Source organism: Rhinolophus ferrumequinum, chromosome 8, assembly GCF_004115265.2.
Source record: "Rhinolophus ferrumequinum isolate MPI-CBG mRhiFer1 chromosome 8, mRhiFer1_v1.p, whole genome shotgun sequence".
In the NCBI taxonomy this organism is placed as follows: domain Eukaryota; kingdom Metazoa; phylum Chordata; class Mammalia; order Chiroptera; family Rhinolophidae; genus Rhinolophus; species Rhinolophus ferrumequinum.
Window position 1 is genome coordinate 58127795 of NC_046291.1, and position 26962 is coordinate 58154756.

General features: G+C 35.4%; 1 protein-coding gene across 4 annotated transcripts in view; it reads left to right on the forward strand.

The window, feature by feature from the left end:
- The first annotated feature begins 426 nt into the window (after positions 1–426).
- The window catches only part of SLC38A11 (solute carrier family 38 member 11), a 50317-nt gene continuing 23781 nt past the window's right edge, over positions 427–26962 (forward strand). For 2 of the 4 annotated variants that reach the window (XM_033112373.1, XM_033112374.1), the window contains exons 1-7: positions 722–931; positions 1431–1548; positions 2667–2741; positions 9069–9203; positions 10311–10376; positions 14690–14796; positions 16840–16919. In XM_033112373.1, coding sequence (XP_032968264.1) covers positions 893–931; positions 1431–1548; positions 2667–2741; positions 9069–9203; positions 10311–10376; positions 14690–14796; positions 16840–16919 — 620 coding nt within the window. In that variant the 5' untranslated portion in view covers positions 722–892. Of the gene's footprint in view, positions 539–614; positions 640–721; positions 932–1430; positions 1549–2666; positions 2742–9068; positions 9204–10310; positions 10377–14689; positions 14797–16839; positions 16920–26962 lie in introns of those variants that run through there. The other 2 variants (XM_033112371.1, XM_033112372.1) reach the window with 2 other exon arrangements.

The following is a 26962-nucleotide window of genomic DNA, read 5'->3' on the forward strand; positions in this document are numbered from 1 at the left end:
ATGCATTGTCTTTTGTGATTGAGTATTTTCTGGGCCTGTCTCCTCATCTGTAATATAAGGAGGGTGAATAGATGGTCCTTAAAGATTCTTTCTAGCTCAGATACTCTAGGTGCCTGCCCGTTCCCATTCACTTACACCCCAACAATCCCCCTTTAAAATTCACTAATTGAATCTGTTATCAATCCATCTTCCTTTTCCCCTCTTTAAGTCTACTTTTCTGAAAAGTCATCAGGAAAAATGTGAATAAAGCATATTTAGTAATCAAGTTTGCTAAAACTCTAGAAAAGTTAATTTTCCATTTAAAATAGAAGCCCTACATTTTCATTTGTCATCTCTGACAGAAGATGTACAGGGAGGAGGAGGTGATGGTAACAAAAAACGATGCTCCATGGGAGCCGGGGTACCACTGCGCTTACCTGGGCATCAGACTCCAGCCAAAGAGCAGTTAACTTGGTAATGGGCTAAAATGAGGCCACCGTACTCTGTACGGTCTGGAGAGGACAGCGTGGGAGGAACAAATTGTACTTTGCTGCGGGAGGTAGGGCGGGGGTGGGGGGAGGCGGTAAAGAAGGTGGGGTGCGAGGACAGAGGGCTGCCCAGATCAGAAACATCCTGTAGCATCTCCGCTTGAGGACGAAGGTACGAGTCCCGGGGTAGGGGTGGAACTTCCCCGGGCTGAGGCACCCGGGGTGGCTCCGGGCGGCAGCCCGCGGTGTGGGGGTGGGGCCAGTGGCGCCGGTGTATCCGCTCGCTCCCGGTTTCCCGCTCCCTCCCGGTTTTCCGCTGCGCGCAGACTCCGGATATGCGAGGTCGCGGAGAAAGCAGGTCCGGCTAGAGGGGGATACCAGGTCCGCGAACCTTCCTTCCACCTGCTGAGGCCCCGGATGCAGCCATGGGCTACCAGGGGCAACAGCCCGTCGTCCTGCCACAGGTAATACTGGAGGCTGGGGCAGGCTCTGGAGCCAAGTCCCTCGTTTCATTCACTCTGCAACTGAGGTCGGCTACCTTCACCAGGTGTTTGGGTTTAGCACCGCGGAAAGTTCTCTGGCAGAAAAAGTTGTGCGATGATTTAGCTTTATTTTTGTCTTGGAGGGCACTTTTCAGCATAACCCCTTTGATTTCACAAAATCAGATCATTGGCTCCTTACAGTCCCTGGGATTCCATGCAGCAAGCAGTCTGAACTTGGTGCAGCTGTAATCAGGACATGTTAGGATGGAGTTTGTTAACAAAGCTGTTGAACTACTAGCTGTTATTGTTACTCTTTATTATCCTCATTAATTTCTCTTATTATTGACATTGCTTATTATCACTACTGATACCGTGTTATTCCCCTATATTGCATATTTGCCTGACACTTTTCTATTTTGGAGGCCAGTAAATATTTGTTTAATTATATATAAGTAATTGGCCATTTTATATATTTAAATAGCGCGATCTAGATGACAAAGAAACCCTCGTTTCTGAACATAAGCACAAAGGGAAAACTTGTCGTCAGTCGGCTGCTGTTTTTAATGTTGTCAACTCGATTATAGGATCTGGTGTAATCGGTAAGTGTTTTGTTTTCATTTTACGTGAAAGGCCAAATTTAAGACTCTTAGTGTTAGTTGTTAGTGTTCATTGATTATTTTTAAAAGAAAAAAATCAGATGATAAACTTGGTAATTTTCTTTCATAAAAGCCATCCTTTTTTCCCAATGTAGCAATGTGTATCACATCAGTCTCTTTTACGCTGAACATGGGGTTGTGGTCCATACTCTTTCCACATTTGAGAGCATCCTCCACATGTGTTACATGAAGGTGGAGTTGCATAGGGGAGATGTTGGAAATTATTTATTAAATAGGCTGCATGGTCAATTGATAATGTTACCTAATTCATGTTTTCCTTTTGCTGAAGTGTCCAACATTACTTGAATCACCTTCTATGACCTTCTAGAGATCTAAAACCTCCAGACAATTTGGAAATATTGGAGGTATAAAAGTTTAATGTGAAAACGTAATCTTGTGAAAAATTAAATGATGCAACATTTCCTTACTGTTCTATATAGTGTTAAATTTTAAAGTACAAACTCATGAATTTATATTACTTTTAAATATCGTTTAATCAATAAATAGAAATTGGTTAAATGAAAGTACATATGATTTTTTTTTTAAACAAAGGAGCCAAATAATCACAATCAAAAGAAATAAACAGCTCATATTTTCCCAACTTAAAGCACAGGGAAAATTCTGACAAAATTAAGTACATTGCATTACAGTAATAAAGTTTTTTTTTTTCTGTGCCTACTAGTATTGTTATTTGAAAACATCCAATTTAAGAAAAAGCAGAGACAAAACTCTCGACATATTCTAGGTCATATGTCCTCATCACCCTGAAGTGAACATTATTTATGTAAACTGGCATCTATTTTTTCATTTGCTGCTTTCTTTTTCTTATTCCATCACCTCATTAACTCGCTTTCTTGACATGTTCTTAACTTATAACATTTTATTCTGAAATAAATATTAATATGCTAACATTTAATTTTAGTAGTCATATGCACTGTTTACAACTAAGTTATATAAGTATGTCAATTTACTTAGCCTATTATATATAGGAATTGGGGAAAACTTCTCTAGTTCTGTATGTTTTATTAATGTGATGGGTGGGGCATTTTATGTTTTCCCAGGATTGCCTTATTCAATGAAGCAAGCTGGCTTTCCTCTGGGAGTATTGCTTTTATTCTGCGTTTCATATGTTACAGGTAAAATAATGTATAATTGCTCCTTCCTGCAACTTAACTTGCACAAGCACTGTTTTACACACACACACACACAAAATTGAATTTCCTAATTTTAGTGCGTCAAAGAATCCTAAAGAATTTAGACATTTATGTCTGAGGAGATTTGCTTTTCTTGCTAATCCTCTGACCAGATTAGAAAAGCATTATGTATTACCAAGCCCCAATCCTTTTCATGTGCTCTTTTCACTTGATGCAGAAAATAGTCGACGGGGGAGTCATTTCACGGGCTGGTTAGGCTAAGATAGATGGTGCTCTGAAAGTGTACACGCCAGTGCTTCCTTTCCCACAAGACCCATGGCGGGCAGGCACGAATGAGCAGTCTTTTCCAGCTATGCTGGTGCAGCCACCTGACTGTAAGCCTTGCTGCGCCCTACTTGCCCAGGCCTGCACAGGCACCCAAGCTGCCACAGTTTTTCATGCAGCGATAAGGTGTTTCGGTCTTACTTCTTCTCTCCTGCTTCCCCCTTTGCATGTAACATGTCCGTTCACACCCACGTTTTGCCACTCCCCCGTCTAAGTGCAGTCTATACAGTTCATAATCATCTCCTGTTGTCCTCATCCTTGCCTTGTCATCGCGCCACAGCACCTCATGACAAACACAGGGTTTTTCCTCTACCTTAGGATCACTCTGGTAGAGGCAGCAATCACAGATGCCTGTTGTGGTTGCTGCAATGTGGCCACTGTGTGTGATCACCTACTTGTAGATGCCCCTTTACCAGGTAATGCAAAGCACCTCTTCTGTCCCCTTCTTCAGAATGAGGACCTGGGCCTCAATGGCACCGCCTTCCTGTGAGGTTATGAGCTCCAGCTATTTCCCCACAGTCTTCAGCCAATGACTGACCGATAGAAACCTTGCCTTCAAGAGGGACCATGCAGTGATGCAGTTGGAACTACAGAGGGCTAAGCTGCAGCTGTCTCCACCTGAGACCTCATCTCTGCTGAGCTATTTCCCCTGCCCTGTCCTCTCACTCCCCTTCTCCTGAGAGTACTCCCTCAAAACATTTGCCCAAGGATCTCTGTGTCGGCTCTGCTTCTGCTAACCAAGATGCCATCCGTCATATACTCTTAGGCTTCCAAGACCAGCCTTCGACTCTGCTGTTCTTTCTCAGGCTGAGGAAGAGAGTCAAGTATATGCGAATCCAAAAGTCAGAGCTGCAGAGGCACTGGGCTCTCTTCCCCCACTTTCTTCTCACTACCCTCCCTCCCAAAACCTAAGCTGCTTTTAGTTTCTATAGCTCTTAATTTGTAGCTTAAAAACCATAGCTTGGTAATGTGGGATCCATAACTTTGTGCATATTCAGAGTTGATAGTGTTTAAAATTTGCATTCTGTTCATGAGCACATTTATCACACAAAAAATCCCATCCAAGGATTTACCCTTATCGTTTTAATTTCCTGTTTCCCAGTCAACCAGCACTAACAAATAATTAATTTCCACCCATGCATAATAACCATGGTTCATCTAAGTGCACTGTAAACACCTATACACATTGTAAACCAGTAGATTAAAAAAAAAATTAAATGTATATATCACCTAAGAATTCAGTACTTGAGGAAAATGAACAGTTTACTAAAGCCAAATCACATTATACATAAATAAACCATATTGTGAATAACTTCTTCAACTGACACTATATATAAACGTACAGAAATCACTGTGAGCAGTCCTTTGCAAAGTTATATATTGCAGTTACCAGTGAAAATTAGTTACTATTATTAATTTAGTTGCATGATGAAAATCTTTAAACAATTTTAATAAATAAAGGATAACCACACAAAAGCAAAAAGTGTATATATAGGCTATGATTCATTTTGTTTTTTAATTAGCATTTTAAGAGCAAAATTTGCAAGTATGGTGTAGTACTGAATTATTAAAAAATTGATACTGTAATTATACAGTTATTTGTCTCAAGAATTATTCTTTTGTTTTTTTAAGGCCTCTACTGAGACATGTCTAGTTCAACAAGTAGTTAGAGTTCTAAATTCTTTTTCATTGTTCATGCAATGGTGAGGAGCAAAAAAGAATTATAAATATTTATAACAAATCGTTTTATTTAAATTGCTTTAAGATTTTCTTATTTGTTGATTATAGTCAAATAAATGTTGTTGTCCATACATAATGATTTAAAAGAAAATTTCCCTACTGAATAATATAGACTTATTCATGGATTACCTAAAATTTGCATATAGTATGTTTAGAGTGAGATCAAAATGTTATAGTGATTGATATTTGAGATTTTTAAAACTTTTAAGATAATATATTTATAGCTTGTATTTTACAAGCAGATGAAATCATTTATATTTATTATTGACCAAATTCTTAGCAAATTGTTAACTTCAAGCAATACATTTTGAACTTTTATGAAACTCAACATTCTCATTCCAAGCATATAGTTCTTCACCAAAAATTTACAACATCTACAAAATTGGTTGCGTCCTGTTACTCAAGTCTATTAATTCTCTTCCTTGGCCAATAAGGCTGTTTTACTGCCTTTAGCATCTGTCTACTTTCTAATCAGTACTCCTTACTGCTGCAAGAGTTATCTTTATTAAACCTCAGCCTGATCACTGTTACTCCCCCAATCCAAATCCTAAGACTTTATAATAACAACAGGAAAAACAATTATTGCATTCAATTCCTTCATGTGTAGTCACAGGCTGCATTTTCAGTCTCACCTCCAACTACTCTAACCTCTGTTTCACCCTGTCACCGACACTGCCAGGTATGGGCCTTATGTTTTAGCTATTCTGGACCGTTTCATCCCCCACATATACAATATGCTTTTACACTGCCTTCCCATGGATTGTCCCCCAGCTTGGCATTCTTTTTCTTTTCTACCTGGTGAAATCTTGTTCATCCTTCAAGGTACTACTCAACTCTTCTGTGAAGCCTTTCCGAGTTTTAAACAAAAGAAGTATAATTAATCCCTCTGTCTTTTGTGCTTCCAGAATATTTTTAAATGGTTGAAGTCATTTGTCACATTAGTTTGCATCAGCTGTGTAGATTTCTAGCAATCCTGCTATATTGATCATTGATTCATTCAGCAAATGTTTACTGACACTGTAGCAATGAAGAGCATTATCCCTGCCTGTGTGACGTTCACAGTATAGTGTGGCAGGAAGGCAAAAACACAATTATAATACTTCATGAAAAATACCATAATATAAACGGGCATAATGATAGAGACATCGGCATTTAACCCAGCCTCAAAGGAGCAGGTATGTTTTGGGAAGGAGGAGATACCTACACTGAGTGTTTATGAAAAAACATGAGTGAGCAAAGAAAATGGAAGGGTAGTCTAAGGAGATGGAAATGTGGAAATACAAAAGGGAACTGTGTAAGTGATTCAGTCTGGCTCAAGTATAGGGTTGATGTTTGTATGTAAGTAGAGGGAGGTGCCAGTAGAGAGGTTTCCAGGGGCATTATGTAATGATAATCATTACCATTTCCTGAGGACTGGCTAGGTGCTGACCATAAAGCTGCCCCTACACTTAATTCCTCTCATTGCGTCAGGTCAGTGTTCACGCTCTGCTTTTATGGAGGAGGAAACTGTGACTTAGGGTAAAAATGGCGTTCCCAAGGCCTGTAGTTACTTGCAGCGGAGTTCAGGTTTTGATTAAGCATGGATTCTGGGGCTAAACTACCAGGGTCTGAGTCCTGACTTCCATTACTAGCTCTGTGAATTTTGGCAATTTACGTAACTTTCTGTGCCTCACTTTTCTTATCTATTAAATGGGGGTTAATAATAGCACCTAGGTAGGGTTGTTGTGAAGATTAAACAAGTTGATATGCATGAAGTATTTAGGAAAAGCCCTGGCACACAGAAAGTGTTGTGAAGGTATTTGCTAGTATTTTTGTGGTTGTAACCATTATTATCATTATTGTTGGACTCCAAATACAATGCTTTTTCTACCACCGCATGCAGCTTGTAGAAAGTAATTAAAAATAGTGCAAGTTCTCATTCATTTAGGCTATATAACACACCGGGCATTGTGGCAGACGATCAAACACCATCGTCCTCACAGACTCATCAAGGTTGGTGTATTGTCTTACTTTACAGACGATGCTCAGACAACTCAATTCCTTCACCCCAGGTCACGCAGCTAATAAATAACTTTCTCTGCCTCATGAAAAGGTGTTGATTTTTATTCAAAGGCATTAGAGGATTTTTTGGAGTATTTTAAGCAGAAGATATGATCAGATTTATGCTATGGTCAGATCCATCTGGTAGAGGAGGAATGTTGAGAAAGTCTTGGCAGGTGTCAAAAATATTTTGGTTGTGGGGTGAGATTGGCGGATAAGAAAACTATTAGTTTATTACAATAATCCAGGCAGTAAATGATAAAGGCCTAAGCCCTAAAATAAAGCAGGTAAAAGATTAGAAATGAGTTGAACAACTTATGATGCAGTAATTAATGGATTAGAATATAGAATGATGGATAATGAGAACTCTAGGGAGATTCTCAAGTTTCTTTTGATACTGTTCACAGATTGGAGAACTACAGATGGAGAAGCAAGTTCCAGAACAATTATATAAATTAGAATTTGGATATTTTAAAATTTGGATATCTATGAGATCTCCAGTGTAAAATGTTTATTAGCCAGCTAGATGTAGATAGGGTTTCCAGGCGGGAATTCCCACCCGTTCTCAGGAATTTTTTTCGCTTTCCCTGTTCCTGAATCCCAAGATATAAACTGTTTTCTGTTCTCCACAATGAATCGTTTCCACAAAGTGACGGCTGATACTACCAACCACCTGGGTTCAAGGAGCCGATTTTCCCGATTTCCTGACCAACTTTTCTCAGGATTCAGGAACGGAAAAGTGAAAAAAATTCCTGAGAACAGGTGGGAATTCCCGTCCAGAAACCCTAGCGATAAATAGGAAAAATGTCTAAGAGATACATTGTGAGTAGTATGTTTATTTTCCATTGTGGGTATTACTGGGTTCAAGGAGCCGATTTTCCTGATTTCCCAACCAACTTTTCGCAGGATTCAGGAAGGGGAAAGCAAAAACAATTCCAGAGAATGGGCGAGAATTCCCGCCTAGAAACCCTAGATGTAGAAATCTGAAGTTTCAGAGTCTGGGCTAGGGATACAAATTGGGATGTTACTAACATCGGTAGGAATATTGAAACCATGGGTATTATTAAGATCACAGTAGGACATCTTGAACAGTGAGAAAAAAGTCCAAGAATCCAGAATAAAAGCAGGTTGGTGAAAAACTGAGTATAAATGGCCAAAATAGTAGGAGGAAATCCAGGAGAAAGTAATGTCACAAAGCCCAAGGGTGGGTGGTTGAAAAAGAGGGGAATAGTAAACAGGAAAAAAAGGTTGTACTGAAAGAGCAAATAAGATTAAGATTTGGGGTGGGGGTGTCAATTGGATTTATCAACTTGGAGCCTCGTTGAAAGACATTTCAATGATGTGGGAGGGGAAAAAGGTGGAAACCATATTACAATTATTTGTACTTTTGTCTGTATTTTAATGCATTTCCAAATTATTTAAAGGAGAGAAAGAAATCACCTGTGGTGGAAACATGAGCAAGAGAAAGGACAGCAAAAATCACATCCTGTGCATCATAGCTGTGCAACACCATACAACGGCAGTGTCATTCACTAGATTAAATGTCATTCATTGAGTTAAAGGACAAAATAAAAGAGATATTAACTTTTAATTATATAATATTGATATATTTGTATCTTCAATTTCAACTCCAAAATTGAACTTTAAATCTCTAAAATGTAAATTTCAAGATGTTTTTAGTGTGCTCTCTTAAGCATAATAACTATAAAATAGAGTTACTAGTTATACTTTGTTGTAAAACAAAACAAATGATCTGAGTCTTCTAAATCTTTTTTTTTTCCTGAATGCTATAGCATTTTTCATTTTTAGTCTTCGCACGTGGAATGTCTATGAGATATTTAATTACCTATATTCTGTTGCTTGAATAGTTGAGCCACATCCTATTAGTAGTCTGCATTGGTTAGATTAGGAAGTACGAGTAAAATGGAAAACTGACACTTGTCTCTGTCTAGTCTGCTTACCCTCTTCTGTCCAGTTAATTGCATGGATATGTTAAGTATATTTGCAACTTGATTGAGAAATATATAATTGGAAACTGTACCAGTTTTTGAAAGGTAAAAGCCTTACCATGCTAATTTATTGTAGCATTAAACTAAACTCTTTTTTAAAAAATTTCCCTTTTTCTTTAAGTCAAATCATGACTGTATTAAATGTAGTAAATGTATTAAATGCATTCTGACATGTTTAACTGTTACTTTGCCACAGACTTTTCCCTTGTTTTATTGATAAAAGGAGGGGCCCTCTCTGGAACAGACACTTACCAATCTTTGGTCAATAAAACCTTCGGCTTTCCAGGGTATCTCCTCCTCTCTATTCTACAGTTTTTGTATCCTTTTATAGGTAAGATGAATGTGAAGATGAATATTATACTTATTTGCATAAACATACTGCCATTTCTGAATAAAATAGTTTTAATAGTCATTAAGTAATCATTAAGGAGTACTAGCAGTTGAAATATTTTCCAAATTAAGTGTTCAATTCTTTAGCCATTTTTCCCTTATATCCTGGTCCTTTTCGTTGGTTTTCTGAGTATTTTATTGAAATAAAATGAGTGATTTTCATTAGGTTAATGATTGTGGTTCCCTAATTTGGTGAAAAGATGATCTTTTATTAATAGTGAGTGAGAAAAACAATAGATTTCTTCTAAAGCTGAAACACATTTTTTGAAAACCTAAGGATTTATGGAAACCATATACAAGGCCAATATGCTATTTAAAGTTTGTACCATAAAGGTGAAAATGTTACCTAGTACTTCTTAAATAAATAAATGTCAACGTTCACCAATGGCCAAATTGACTTCAGTTTTTAAATCAGTAATATAGAAGCTGTTGCTCAAACCACTAGTTCCTTATGTCTCCACTGAAAGCTAAGAATACATTTACCAAAAATCTTACTTTTTAAATGAGGGGATATTTTGGAGCCTTCACTATTTTCTATTATTATTCCTCACTTTGAGCAATACATGTGTTCTTCAAAAAGTATTTTGAAAATGTCTCAGTATTACTTTGTCTTGTGCACCTGAAACTAATAATAAAAAAAAAGGAAAAAGAAAAGTATTTTGAAACTGAGCTTTAAATGACAAGTACATCACATTTTAAATGACTACCGAAGCTCACTATTGTTTAAAGATGCCATGGAAAGAATCAGTTTGTAAAGTGAAAATCTCTTTTTAATACAAATTTGTATTCTCCCATAAATCTGTTATCTAGTTATTTTTAAAGTTGTACATATTGGTAATCACAATAGATATATTTGAAAGTAGTAGGATTATGCCAGTATTGGGGAAGTAATAACTGATTATTTTCAAAATATTCAAGATGAAAATTTTGGGTGACTGCATTATTTTTTATTTTTTATTTTTCAAATTATTATTAAATTTATTGGGATGACATTGGTTAGTAAAAGCATATAGTTTTCAATGAATTTTTATTTTACTTATGTATTTAGCTATGATAAGTTACAACATAATAACTGGAGACACTTTGAGCAAAGTTTTCCAGAGAATCCCAGGAGGTATGTAAATATATTTATTTTATATAATTTTTCCTAGTTAATGTGGTTTGTAATAATTTATAAGTAAAATACTTGCAAGTTGAAGAGTTGGATGACTTCAGATATCTGGCAATATCCATGATGCATTCTGATCCTAAAGTATTAATTTAGTTTTATTTATAGTTCAGTTTTTGTTTAGCTGTTTAAAAATATTATTATACTGTACTTAGTAATGTTATTACTATTCTATATTTAGTATAATAGTAAATATTAATAGTAACGTATATTACTATTAATAGTAAATAATAACAGTAACTATTATAATAAATATTACTATTATTATTATACTTAAAATGCTTTATATTTTAATTATCTTATGCTACATAAACTCTGTTGGTAACATTTTCTCGTATATTATTTTTACTACACTATTTCTTATATAAGCAAGCTAACCTTTTCCTCCACTATTTATATTAAGATGTAACTTAACATAGTAAAATTAACCCTTTTATTATGTAGTCTTGTGAGTTTTGACAAATTCATATAGTCATATAACCACAGCCACAATCAAAATACAGAACAATTTCATCACACCTAAAATTTTCCCTATTCCCCTTTGTTGTCAAAACCTTCCTCATCTCCAGCCCCTGGCAACCACTTATCTGATTTCTCTTCATAGTTTTGCTTTTCTCAGAATGCCAAATCAATGGCATCATAATAGTATGTGGCTTTTTTCACTTAGCATAGTACGTTTGAACTTCATCCATGTCTTTGGGTATATCACATCCATGTCTTTGGGTATGCTCTTTAAAACAAAAATGCTGAGGAGTATTTCATTGTGTGGGTGAACAACAGTTTATCTGTCACACCGTTGGGGGACATTTGGTTGTTTCCATTTGGGGGTGATTACGAAAAAGCTGCTATGAACATTCTCACACAGACCTTTTTAACATGTGCCACAGCCCCGCTCCCTGTTCAACCTTTCACCACTTCACAGCTATCTGAATAATTCAGAGAGCATTAGTCTGTGTGCTTCGAAGACCTTCTCATCCAAGCCACAGTATTCCTATTTCATTGTGACCTAACTCTATAATTGTTATTATAGTTGAGATTGATGCAAAAATGCCTTTCCTCTTAGTATTTGAATGACTCATTCTAAAAGATGTATAAAACAAAGTAAAACATAACGTAGAACTAGAAATTGCACCTATCCCTCTCACAGAGGTTAGTGGAAACTGAGTTCAGGGATACTTTGACCATACAAAACCACTGCTTGCTTGCTGTGTGACCTTGAGAAGGTTAATCCTCTCTCTGAGTTCTAGTCTCTTCATTTCTAAATTATTAATTGGAGTATCAACTGCTTCATAGATTTTTATGTAAAACAAAAGAGATAATACAGACAATGCCTCGCATATAGTAGGCTTACCCAACATTGTTAGCTATTATTATCGTTACCCTAAACTTTTTGCAGCTTCTGTCATGGTCCCCAGCCTCCAAATGATAAACTGAGATCATGTGAGTAGAGAGGATGCTAAGAGAAAATGAGAACATAATTCCATACATACAGTATGATCTAAATTATTTAAATTTTCTATTTGCATATATAGGGAAAAAATAAGAAAAAAGACATTCACATAAAAACTGTGGTTATCCTTTAATTGTGGGATCCATGGGATTATTTGTGTTCCCTTTGTTATTTTCCAAAGGTTTTCAAAGGAGCATGTATTAATTTTTAAAATTTTTTTTAATTAAAGTTTTTTGGGGTGACAATTGTTAATAAAGTTACGTAGATTTCAGGTGTACAATTCTGTAATACATCATCTATAAATCACATTGTGTGTTCACCACCCAGAGTCAGTTCTCCTTCCATCACCATATATTTGATCCCCTTTACCCTCATCTCCCACCCCCCACACCTGTTAATTTTTAAAATTTTTATCACTTTATTTTCTTATTTAACAATAATGCATATTTATTAGGAAAATATTGAAAATACAGATAAGCAAAATGGAGAAGCTGGAACACACTCATAATCTCTTCCTCTTGGGAGAACCAAGTAGGGACAATCCTTCCAACATTTCCTTCCTTCCTTTCTAATGTATACTTTCAGAGTTTTAAGAATGGGTATAACTTCAGATAGTCACATGAATAAAATAACACTGTACATCTTGTTCTATGAACATGCTTCTTTCTCTTAGTAATATGTTAGGGACACATACTCATATCAAAACATAGAGATCTATCCCATTTTCTTAATGGACAATTCAGTATTCTCCTGTACAGTACCTACTGTACAGTTGGATAGACTGTAATTACTTTAATTTTCCCTGATAGAAACATTTTGATTATTAATTTTTATTGATTTTTAATTTTACAAAAAATATACTGATATGAATATATATGCATAAAAATAAAACATAATAAATAAGGCTAAACCTCCTTGAAACCTCCTTTCTGGTTATTACTATTGTAATCATCAAAAATGACTTTTAAAAAATAGGTCATATAGTAAAAAACACAATATATTCTTATTACAGTTTTTTTACATGGTTGAATGTGGTATTTTGTAATATGTGATTGTTTATATGTCTTATAAAGATTAATATGATGCCAAAGTTTTTAGAAGTAGATAAAATGCTTAATAAAGCTGCGTATTTTTTTATTCAAAAATATATCACCAATATCTTAGACTAACAAGTGGACAATTATACTTTTCCTAGATAACCAAAGTCTTGGTTCATGATAGAAGTCAAAATCATGCGAAATGTTGGTAGAAGTAGTATGTTTGGATGATTTTGAAATTTTTGAAAACTGTCAATGTTCAATTTTTCTTACTATTGTTTAAACATTTTAAATGCTTATTTGAGTATATTTTTGTTAGAAGATCAGTATAGGTAATAGATCTCATCATTAGTGAAAAATGTCCTTTACACTAATGGAGATCCTCAGTTATTAGGCTCCTACATGCTGTTCATAGTCATATATTTTAGTCTTTTCCTAGGCCTTAGAATTTTTCAAGGGAAGAAAATATATTTTCTACCAAACATATTATAGGGGGAGTAGTAAATAGAAACAGATAGACAGATAATTTAATTCAAATTTTATTCACTAGGAATATGTAAATAGTTGAATTCAGGGTTTGGGGAACTTAAGCGTCCAGTTTAGTTGTTTTAATTCACAATTTTATGATGATTGTTTAGTTATGTCTGAGTTGAACAAATGCTCATGATTAATTATTCCATTCTTGTGTACACGTGTGTGTGTGTATGTATGTATGTGTAAATTTAGGCCATTTTGAAATTTCTATCTTGAAACTTCCTTTTAAGTTTGTTTATTAGCCACATAAGAGTAATAGCTTCTTTTTTATTTTTAAACCACACTCACTTATTTGACAGACTTGGTTTCTACAGGCTAAACTTTGCAGAGATAAATGCACAAAGACTTGGTACCACTGAAGACCTTTCAAAAATATAACTACATGATCTGTGAAGGAAGTCAGTATGGGCTAAAAATTTTAAGCTATGGTGTCTTCATTGGAGTAGATATGTAGCATGTAGCTCTTGAAGCGAACACTGTGATTAGCACAGCTTTAAAAATATGTAAATCCTTGTAAGTATGTTTTAGTTTATGTTTACATATTTTTTGTATTTGATCACACACACACACACACACACACACACACACACACACACTTATTTACTTGTTATGGTAGCTAAGATTCTACGTTGCATACCAGGTTTCAGCAGCTTCCCTTTGACTTCTCTATCCAACAAGTTGCTTCTCTCAATGAAAGGATAGAAATATAGTGAATATTTTTATCTAAATCTTTATTTTTAAAATTTTGTTAAAGTCTCTTTGAAATATAGATTTTTTTTTTAAAGCCTCAGAAAATGCCTGGTCTCCATGTAGCTTACTTTCTGAATGAACAGTTTTACCATTAGAGGGTTTTGGACAAGTAGTGACATAATGTGTTTTTTTGCCCATGAAAAGGAACCCTTTAGTTTCTAGGTTAAGGAGTATACACTCTCAGGGGAGAAAGGAAGGTAGAAACAAGGAAACTGATTAGGAGGCTATTAAAATAATTTCAATGTAAAATATTATAACATTGTTTGAACTATAGGTTCATCTGTAAGTTATTTTGTATTTACATTTTGGTGAATTATGTCTAGTTTTACATGGTTTTATGGAGTTTATTTACTCTTAAAGTCTTTGTCCTTTAGATAGTATGTAATGTTATTTAAGTCGTTTTGATAATTCAGTGTTTGGCTGTTTACTTGTGTCACTGGTGTGCTACGCATACCTATAAACACTTTATAATATTTATTGTGTTTCAGTTGACCCTGAAAACTTCTTCATCGGTCGCCACTTCATTATTGTGCTTTCCACGGTGGCTTTTACTCTGCCTTTGTCTTTATACCGAGATGTAGCAAAGCTTGGAAAGGTAATTTTTATATTTTAAGTAGGCACCGAAATGTACGTTGTTATCTGCCTTTTGTCCAACTATTGACTATATGACCAAGTTCTTAATTATAGTATTTGACTTTAGATTCTTTTAGTTTACTGATACTTATGTGAGAGTAATGTATGGTTGAATATTTAGCTTATTTTTGGGAATGGATGGTTAAATAGTTGATGAGTATAAGTTAATTATGTCCTTTCTTTTTCTTCCTTAAGATAGTTATTCTAACTTTGTGTCGAATAAAGGTAGCCTCTTTAAATTTAGAAAAAAAAATAAGAACTAATAAACCAAATCTAATTTACTAAAAAAATGTTTTCCTATCATTTTTATAGATAGTAGGTTAAATAATTTAAAATTTCAACTAAATTTAGAAGTAAGGATGAATTACTTTATTGGCTGAAAATTTTCTTTGTAAATTACAATGTCTGTTGTGCCTGTATCTGTATTTTTCATCCATCAAATTCAAATGTCAATGTGTTGATTAATTAATTGTTGAGAATTTGGCCAATATTTATGATTGCTGTTGCTAAAGACACATGCTGATTTATTTCTAATGAAACCAATAAAATAATTATTCAACTCATCACATATCCTCATGGACATAGAGTAGCCTTTTCTGGCTGTATTTTATTTTCTTACTCTCAAGAATGTTTGTATTTTATGCAAAATATTATTGGTGCTGTAGCTACATGATGCCAAGCAGCCCAATGAAAAATTGTTAGAGTTATATGTATGATATTTTTATATTCTATTTTGAAAAATCCAACAGTTGATTGAATTTTACTTTTCAAAGTATATTTGATGTGTATCCACAGCTAAGAAGTCCCTCCTTGCAGGTAGAGTTGATAGTGTAGGTAATATTCCAGAGTATTCTGACTATTCTGCCTTCCTTCCCTAACAGTTATCCAGAAATAAACAAGAGTATATCAAAAGGTGCTTATTTTGGTGAATTATATGAAATGGCTAGATTGTTTTCCATTCACATGTTCAATGTAGACACAAATGTTACCTTCTCAGAGCAGAAGGCAAGGAATTCATGAAAAGAAAGCTACTAGTATTCTATCATATTATTACCTGAACATTTTCTTTAAATGTCCCCTAAAAGTGTCATACTGAAGTATCTAAATAAATCTCCCAATGAGCAAAGCAGGTAGACAAGAGCCCTGATCTGTAGTCAGGGATACTTGCTTTTGAGCTTCTCCTCTGTCACCTCCTTGCTGTGTGACATCAGGAATATTACCTAATATTTCTGTTCCTGAGTAGATCAGAGGATTCATAATAGAAGCTTCTTTATAGTTAAAAACTAACAACACCCAAAACAAATTTAATAACAACCAAATAAAATTAATTTTATATTTTTCTTATCAGAGAAAAAAGTCTAAAATGTGTTTATCCATTTTAAAAATTAAGAGAAGAAACATACTAGATCTAATGTATTGAGTTCGCAGAGCACATACACACACAGATCAGTTTATTTTTGAGCCAGTTGAGATAGTGACAGGAGAGAGAGGAAGAAGCAAAGAAGACTTAGAGACATCAAATTCATGAAGGAAAAGTAGACTAGCAGAGCTAGAGAACAGAAAGGAAAAAGCAAATGCATCACAAAAATGTATGTGTGGGAGGGGTTGTGTTGGAAGGGAGAGGGTTTGATGAAGACAAAAGCAGAAGGAGCAATTATAGATTGGAAAAACAAAACAAAACAACACTAACGTAGGGTCTGAAGAAAAAGAAACCATAATGTCACTTTCCTAAAGGAAAATCACCAGAAAGCCACTAAAAACATTTCAATCCATGTTGCAAGATTATAACAGTTATGTATGATACTTGCTTTCCTATTTAGAGGGAAAACACTAAGACTATGAACTGATAAAAAGTTATATCCCTGAGATTATCACCCCAATTTATACAAATAAACAAGTAAATAATTGCATTTAAAATTATACAAATGAAAAGAGAAACACCTACTTTTTTCAATAAAATACTCTCTATGCTATATTGACAATATCTTTACATTTTCTTTCACAGATTTCTCTTACTTCTACAGTTTTAACAACTCTGATTCTTGGAATTGTAATGACAAGGGTAATTTCATTGGGTCCACACATGTAAGTTTTGCTGCTTATTGGATGGTCTTCATGAAATTTATAACCTTCACCTAGGTAAATTGTGATATAAACGCTGAAATGTAAAGTAATTGTGGTATCAGAAGCATCATTTGTTTATCTTTAGTACTTGATAAAATTAGAGAAAATAATTACAGCCAAGTAGATATGCAGGTTTCCCTTGGACCCTGCATGGCCGATGAGATTAAACTAAATTTACTTATTTATTTTAATGGCCAGCCATAAGAATTAGAATAAAGAAGAGATTCTGAATAGTGAGAGATAGGATTGAAGTAGAGCACACAGGAGTAAAAGTGGTAGATGGCAGAAATTTCAATATCTACTTCAGAGATGGATTTGTTCTTTGAACAAAGTTGCACCAATCTAGGCTGAAATAAGAAGAATAAAGAATATTTTGGATGTTTTGGGGGCTTTTTGCCATTAAACAAAATGTAGTCATGATGAAAACCAACCTTTATTCTCTACTAAGATTATATTTTTAATTATTTTGTGTTGAAATGCTTTGTAATTTGTGAACTGATAGTGATAGCTGATAATGGTATTTATTCGTTTTTTTAATGTTATTGTTTAGCCAAATAAAATGTTGGCAACTTTGTATCAGTTCTGCAAATTTTATTCACTCATCCATGAGATTCAGATTGTGGGTACTGCTGATCTAAACTGCACAGTTTTTATGATTTGATTATAGATTAGATTCACCAGATAAGGACTGGTTTATATCTATAGTCCCAAGAGAATGCTGGGATGAAACTAACTAAATTGGCTTTAAATGTAGAGTCCTATAATGCACAATAAATACTTGTTAAATATATAAATCAACCAATCAATTAATCAATCAATCAATCAATCAATCAATAATATAGTATGGTGTTTCCGTGAGACCTTAAATATTTTCTCTATCCAAAATAAAATTAATGTTAGACATAATGTCTAGGACAGTGCAAGGGACATATGAGGTCTTCAATGACTGTTATATGTGAGAAAAAATAAAATAAGCCTGATGAATATAGCTATAGCTATGAATAGCTAAAATAATGTGGTCCCCAAGATAGCTTACTTTATCCTGTTGATTAATTGTTGTTTTGTAAAATCACTTCATTTCAATTGTTTATGCTCATGTCAGTCTTCTTAGTTTACCAGAAAAAGACCAAAAATTATGCCATAAATTTCTTTGGAAGGAAATGTAAATATCTAGTCTAACTGCATTTGGTATGGCCTTTTCTTTGAAAAAACAAACACCTATTTTTTTTAAATATTTAAATAAAAGGGAAAGGTATAATAATCTATGATGTTTATATTAATACTCTCTTCAAACAACTTAATCCCAGTTCATAATTATGTTAGTCAGCTTGGGTTGCTGGAACAAAATACTATAGACTGTGTGGCTTAAACAACAAACATTTATTTTCTCATAGTTCTGGAGGCTGGTTGGTGAGAAATCTCTTCCTTGTGTTCCTGCTGTGTCTTCTTCATATGGCAGCCAGTTGAGAGAGACAGCAAACTGTATGGTGTGTCTCATCCTTTAAGGCTCCCCCCTCAGGATCTCATCTAAACCTAATTCTCTCCCAAAGTCCCCATCTCCAGATACCTTCTCATTGGGGGTTAGGACTTCAACATATGGATTTTGTTGGGGACACACTTCAGTTCATTACAATAGTGTCTTTCAAATGCACCTGGTTTACTTAAATGTGGCCATTTATTTTTTCATTTAATAAATATTTATTAAATGCCTGTTGTTTGTAGCTATTTTGCTGTGCCTTGAGAGAAAAGAACAGAGAGGCACAAGTCAGCACCTGCTGCAAGTTGTTGACAATTAGATGTGGAGAAGGGACAAACTTTTTAAAAAAAGAAAAAGAAAAAGACATGATAGTACAGTATAAGGAGAGCAAAACAGAGGCATAAACTAGGGGCAGTTGCAGTGCCAAAAAAGAGAGTGCTTAATAGTCTTTCTGAATCAGGGAGGGCTTCCTGGAGGAAGAGAAATATGATCTACATGTTTTGAAAGATTAAATTTTTCAAGATAGATAAGGTTGTAAAAGGCACCACAGGAAGGATAAGCATAAAAGCACAAAAGCATATATTAAATTCTGCTGACATTTATTTAGCATCAATTATGTTGGTGCTCTATTCAGTTCTGATTTTCAGAAGCTGAATTCACAGCAACAAAGATCTAATAAGTAAATGGAACAGAATACAATAGATACTAATTTTTAGCTAAAATTTTTAATTGTTCAAGGTCGACCTATTTTAATTGAAACTTTTATTATGAAAAGTGATCCTAGAGAATAAATGATTGGGTTATGATAAAAGGTCTCATAGATTTGGTATAGTACTATAAGGCAATATTGGGGGGGAAGTACTTAAAAGTTGGAGGTAAATAAATTATTCATTAATTGAACTCCAGGAGAAGAGTTTAAAGCAATGATTTTTCTGGCGTCACATTAGAATTACCTACCTAAGTAGCTTTTAAAAATATTGATGCCAGTTCCCCACCTGCAGAAATTCTGAGTGAATCTGTCTAGGGGTCAGGCAATTGCATCGTTATTTAACGGTCTTGAGTCTGAACAAGGATGTAGATAGAGCCTCTTGGTTTAAAGAGATAAAACTCATGAGTACATTTTTAACTGACACATCCTTTCTAAAAATATACCTGTGATTTTGTGTTCTTTTAGTTACTCTTTTGTCATTATTTTTCATGATTCATTCTCCACTTACTTTTTTAAGTGTCTTTTATATACAAAATGTTATGTAAGATACTATTGTGACTACAAATCGAAATAAAATCTCTGCTCTCAAGGGGCTCACTGTTTAGTGGGGAAGATGTAGAAATGATCATCATATAGGCAATGTATCTCCATACAAAAGAAAGAGAAAAGAGAGGCCACTTCCTGGTAGGGCTCAATGAATTGATTTTTATGACCAAAGAGATATTTAGTTGTGTTGTAAACAAAATGAGACCTGTGTCTCTCTAACCTTCCTCTAGTGGTGATATCTTATTTCATCTGAGCCTTTGAAAATTTTCTAATAACAGGGATTATTTACTTAACTCTTTCAATATTTAGATGTTAAAGAAGTGTGTGTGTTTTTTTAATATTGTGCCACCTTTAATTTCTGTTTGAATACCACTGCAAACAACTTCTGTTTGTCCAGATTTACAATTAGGCTAATCAAACCCCATGTTCAGGGGTTGGCATAATAGCTAGTCAGGCAGGCTTCTCTCTGAAAATATGATGGCCACGAATGCTCATAATCCATAAAACATGAGAAATTCAATACTCTGTGTTTTTCCTCATTTTTGGTTCAGAGGAATGATCAGAAAAGCTATACTTTTTCATGGGGTTTTTAAAGTGGTATTTGAAAAAGATCTTTCAACCCACTATCAGGAAAGAGGAAGGTCTGTAATGGCTACTGGTATTGACCTTGTTACTATGGCAACACCTTTTTAGTGGTTGTGTTTTAAAAATAAAACACACAATTCAATTTCCTTTTCCGTAACTCATAGGGCCATAAATTCCACTTTTTGATATGATTTCAAATATCTCACAGTCCAATGACTTTCAGTTCTTTTTGGAAATAATGGTCAGCTTTATTGTATTTTCTAACCTTGTGCTTTCTAAAAACTGAGGTGACAAGACAATTTAATTGCTTTTCAGAAAGTGTGCTAGTAGAAAAACGCAGTAACACAGTTTTCCCATTCTTTTTCAAACTAGAATCAGAGTCATTATTGCTATGAAAACCTTCATTCTGTGCCTCATTAATACTCAACTCTTTACATTCAGAATAGAAATGATAGCATGCAGCTCAAATTTATAACTATTTTCTCTTCATATGACATCTCTTTTGCAGCATTTTAATCAATAGTGTGGTTGATGTTCCAAACATAATTCTAAAAAGTGCTGCTGCACTTTCCACAGGTATTTATGTGCATAAAATGTGCCTTCCCTAAGGATCTCAATACGTACTAATTTCTTTGCCCCTTATCCATTCTAATCCTGAAATTCTATAATATATAATGTTATACAAAAGGAGAACCTAAAGGGAATTAAAGAAAGGATCAGAAAAAAGTGGGTAAAGACAGAGGAATAGTGCATATTTGAAAAAAGGAATAATTAGTCTTGTCAAATACTAGCCACTGAATGTTTTGATAATGCATAAATTATTGCTATCTTTGTTGCAAAGGACAAAAACCACAGGGTCCTAACTAAATAAAGCAAAGAGAATTTATTGACTCACTTTACTGTAAAGTTCAAGGGTAGTTCTTATTAGGTTTGGCTGGATTTAGGAGCTCAGTCAGTGAAATCAGACATAATTTCTATTTTTCATTTCTTGGCTTCACTTCTTGTTCTATCTCTAGTTTCTGAAAGGCTTTGCCTTTATATTGACAAGATGGCAGCAGCAGTCTCATCCTACATCCATTCAAATCCAAGTCCTTATAAAAAGAAAGAGTTTTCTCTTATAAGTTACCCCCAACCTCCTTCCGGTATTAGTTCTGATCGGCTCTAATGAGGACCTATGACAATCCCAAACCTTATCATCATGGCCTGTGTTGAATTGCTTGTGTTTAGATTACATGCCTATCCTTGATGTTAAGGATAGGGTGAATCCAACGAGAGCACATGGGCTGGCGGTGGGGGAAAGGATGATCCCAAAGGAAATCAAGGCAAGAATGCTGGGAGTACACTGCATGTTGCAAACTACAGCTTTCCACTTCAGGCGATAGGAAATTCTGCTAAACTTCCAGAATTTCAGTCAAATAATATGGGTGGAAGCCAGGTTAGAGAGAATGAAGATGAAAATGAATGATAGGAAAGTGAATTTTGCAAACCCTGTCGCTCCCCCTTTTTATTTGTGTGTAAAGAGCATCAGTGAATGCAAATGACATGACAAAACAGTGACTTGAGGGACTAAGAACTCTAAAGTACCCTTGTTACCATAGGAGATATTGAACATGTTATAGACCAAGCCAGAAGATGGAGCCAAGGCCCCCAGGAGATCTTGAAAAGTTGGAATTTATGATATAGAGTGATCCTTGTTGAGGAGCCTGGGTATTTCTTCCTCTTGAAACAATAAGATAAGAGTATGGAGAGTAAACTGCAGATTCATCCTAAAGACCAGTGAAGGGAATTTGAGTGTTCATACCCAATACCTTCTATTTTTTCAGAGTTTCAATTGTCATCTGAGAGTCTGTGAGACAGGAGTAGGTTCAGAACTGGAATTCTTTGGATGCTTACATTTGAAACGTTCACCATAGGAAGTGAAAAGGGATCCACACATAGGAATAAAATAATTGTGCTCTTTGTTAAATTATCTTTACTGATCTTTTCTATGGTTTGTTGTGTATTTTACGTCTTTCTCACCATATTGTGAATGCCACGAGAACAGGGGTCACATTTGTTCTTTTCACACCATATACCTGTGTTTCAGCACACTGCCTAACACAGAATCAGAATTCAGCAAAGAACTGTTGAATAATCGGTTGGATAAATTAATGGATCCATGTGCCTCCTGGTTTTAGGTAACTCAACTTGGGGGTTAACTGACCAAAATTTTGAAGTAATGAGACAATAAAAATTATCTTGGGATGATAAAAATTTCATTCAGAAACATTTCCTGTCAAAGAAAATTTCCTGAGGCTACCTCCATGTTAGCAGAATTTGCTAACTCATTTGCTCAAATATCATTTGACTTCAAGTTCTGCAGCACTGTTAGAGCTAGTGGTGTTACCAGACAGATTGCCTACATGATGCAACAAATAGATCCATCATTTAATTTGGGTCTACATGAAAATAGGAAAAACAGCTGCAAGGCAGTATATTCTCAGAGAAGATTAGTCTTGTTGATGTGTTAGTGGAGCTGGAGGAACAACCCAGGCTGCTCGGTGTTAAGAACTCATTCTGTCCATCACAGTTATTTTTATAAATGGCTGCCTTAGTGAGGTTTGCCACCTGTCTGTTATTTCCAGTGAGAAGACAGACCGGTCTCTGGTATACATTCACAACCAAAGAACAAACCTACAGTAGCTTGCTTAGCCTGCTCTTTCAACCAACAAGCACTTAGTAAATGTTTTGCTGGTGCCAGTCACTCTTCTAGATATTGCAAAGATGACGAAAGCACAGCCCCTGACCTCCGATACCTGTAGTTTGTGGAAGGGGAGAATAGACCTTTGAAAGATAATCTCAATATCATACTTAGAATTGTCGGGAAGTGCCGTGGAAACAGAGGAAGGACCCTTAGCCCGACCTGGGCAAGCAGGTACTATTTCATGATAAGATAATATGTGATTTGCTGCTTGAAAAAATGTACTGGCAGTAGTTGTGTCAAAAAAGGAAGTGGGGAAAAGTTGGAAGCTATTGTTGGCAGAAGTGTGTGAGGCTCAGAGGTGTGATGTATATAATGGCAGAAGTTCAAGTTTCTAACATTAGGAAGGACAGACAGTTTGCCGTTGGTTAGGGGAACTATCAAATAAAACTAAAGGTACCTCCATTGAGAATATTATCAAAAACTATGTTGCTTTTATGTTGCCCCTCAAATATATATTTTATCATAGTTTTAACAACGGTCATGTCTCCATATTATCTCTTTTGAAAGACTGCTGAAGATAGTGCTTTCCGAATCTACTGACCACCACTATATAGCTTCAGAGTGTTGGTGATTCTGAGCTGAGAGTTTGGCTTGAGTTTGTGCGAAGAAGTGATCGTAAAGAGGTTGGCAGAGACCGACACGAAAGGAAAGCTTTATGTGTAGTGCTAAGACACTTGGATTTGTTCTTTACTTGCTGCGGCATTGGAAGTTCTTAAACAGGAGAGTGACCAGAGCTAGTCTCCATTTCAACTGGACTTCTCTTGCAACATAAACTGAGGGTAGAAAGATCTGGAAGGAGGCTATCTGAGGCAAGCAAACAGGCAAAAGACAATTGGAATGGTGGCAGGGCAAAGCTGGTAAAAATGAAAAGGAGGAAGAAGGGCTGGGGGGGGAGTGGTGATGCCAAGGTTTCCAGTTTGGATAACCAGAGTGGTAGATGATCCAGAACTCACCACCAAAAGGAGAAAATGGAAGAATCTGTTCAGTCAATTAGTATTTACTAAATGCTTACTGTTCCCATCACTTTTCTAGGTACTGGAGCTGGAAAAATCAATTTAGCACAATCCTTTTCTTCAGGTCTCTTAAAACTTATTGCGGGCAAGGTGGGGTAGACAAACACATAAAAGATAACTTCAGTAGACTATATAATAGAATTATGAGTGGGCTGCTATGGAAACAGAGGAAGAGAACCCCTCCCCAGATTCTTTTAAGTTATTAACCAGGATAGGAAAGGAAGCGGGTCTAGAAAAAACATGTTTTTAATATTTTTATATCTTGATTTTGATTAACACTTGGCAGAGAGAAAAGAAGAAGCCTCCCATAGTTTTGGAAATGCAAGTCTGGAGTTTAGGGAGAGTCTAGAGACAAGATTATGCAGGGACAGCTTATGAGGTTTGACAGTTAAGTTCAAGAACTTGTTGCAACGATGTTGCTAACCTTTTTTGATATCAGGAGGATTATTCACTATGAATTTGCACCAACTGGACAAACAGTTAACCAAGTTTACTATTTGGAAGTGTTGAAAAGGCTGCATGATAAAGTTAAATGACCTGAACTTTTCGCCAACAATTCATGGCTCTTGCATCACGACAGTGCACCAGCTCACACGGCACTGTCTGTGAGGGAGTTTTTAGCCAGTAAACAAATAACTGTATTGGAACACCCTCCCTACTCACCTGATCTGGTCCCCAATGACTTCTTTCTTTACCTGAAGATAAAGGAAATATTGAAAAGAAGACATTTTGATGACATTCAGGACATCAAGGATAATATAACAACAGCTCTGATGGCCATTCCAGAAAGAGTTCCAGAATTGCTTTGAAGCGTGGACTAGGCACCGGCGTTGGTGCATAGCTTCCCAAGGGGAGTACTTCGAAGGTGACTGTAGTAATATTCAGCAATGAGCTATGTAACACTTTTTCCTAGGATGAGTTCGAGAACTTAATTGTCCGACCTCATATAAGGTGGAGAAAGGTGAAACACAAGTAGAACGCCAGTGGAAAATAATTATCTGGAGTTCACATCTGAAATTTCATTTATTTTAATATAAACTCACATTATATTTTAATGTAATTTCTGTTTTGTGGAAAACATATTAGAGAACTAAAGCAACACTCATAATTCTAACAAGTTTTCATTATGTTAAAAAGTAAAATCCTGCCCCCTCCCACGCAGTGTCTGCCTTTTGAATCCCAAGTGACAAAAACAGTTGACACCAATTATTAAAAAGTTGACAGAGGAATTAGATCCAATCCTGGAAAAAAGAATAGAAAAGTAGGTGACTGAATAAGAATCAGAAGTGGTTGGTGTCCCAAATGAGAAGAAGGAAGGATTTGTAGTGTTTGTGGTGCCAAGCTGTGTAAGCTTTTTATGATTCATATTAAAAATCAAAATATTATTTTGGCAAAAAAAGATCAGCATAATGTTTTATGTAAATTTTAATTCAAGATTAGCTTTATGCGAAACTTGTGTTTTTTTAAAAAAAATGAATCAGTTTTGATGTTTAGAGTGATTCCCAAGAAGAATTTTCCCGAACAGCTTTATATGTTCATGTAAATCACAGTTGTCTAGAGAACAGAATTAGAAGGAAAGTGAGCTGGAGCCAGGAAGGGGCAGAGAGCTTTCAGCAGATGCCCAAGCCAGGGAAGTGGGCAGATCTGCCTGTGTCATTAATAGCTTGTGGGGTGACAAGAAGCTGGAGCCTTTGTTTATGTGCCACTCAGAGCACCTAACTAGCAGATGTGTCTGGTTAAAGAGGTTAACATGTAAGGCTTCTTAACAAAAATGCAGGCTCTGCCAAGATAGAATGACTTGGAAGGTGTCTGTGTTTAGCTGTAAAGAATCTGGGTGGGTACGACAGAGAGGTGTGACGTTTGGTCCTCCTGATGGGAGGGAGCTCTAGTGTTCTGGGGATCAGAAGCAATCCCCCTGCAGCTTGTTTTCATAAGTCTGTGAAGACCGGCGATATTATTTGCTAGGACTTGCTTCCTACTGCTTTGCCTTATTACTGCTACTCAGCTGTTGTAAAGATAAGATGGAGTTCATCTTTCAAAATAGGATGAAATGCCTGAATCCAAGAATCCAAGCTGATATAATATCGCAAAATGAATTTAACTCCCCCAAACCTACCCACTCCCACCTACCCCACACACAAAAAAGTTTCAGGAAAAAAAAAATGTAGCTAGAATATGACTGGATTTTTTAGTATAAGGAAAACAATTATTCTCTTGAAAGTATTTTTCATACCAAGACTGCAAACTGCTATAAGCCAGCCTCTATTTTTGTTAGTATTAAAATATATTTAAACACTTCAAACATGGCTTCTTAAGTGATATGAACCTTATAGCAAGCCTCCATTATGTTGCCATAATCTATTTGAAGCTTTGTAAGACGTTTTAAAGGATCCTGCTTCTTCCCAATATAACTTTCATTTTGATTTATTTTTTTCTCAAAGAAATATATATTTACATATTTTTATAAAATCAAATGTTAAAAATGGCTCTTAATGAAATTGAGCAGTCATCTACCAAATATTTTCCTATTTCTGATGTATCATTTGGAATTTACATTTTTACATCTACATAATATGCTTGTAAGTGCTACTTTTGCATTCTCACTCTTGTCATATAGTAAATGAAGGTGAGCTCTCTCAAATGATCTTTTCTCTTCTACCATATCTTAATATGTGGAGATATAACACAATGTTCAAAATTAAATAGCTATATTCTCTTTCTGCACACTAGTTTTTTCTAGAATAAACACTTGCTTTGGGGTTTCTCTTCAACCATGTTTAGCTGGATGTCCAGATTAGGTTTCCTAGGACTGCATTTTTCAGAGCAGTTTTAGAGTCACAGCGGAGGAAGGCACAAGGGATTTTACATACACTCCCTAACAACACATATGCGTGGCGTCCCCCCAGCGTGGTTACAACTGATTAACCTAGA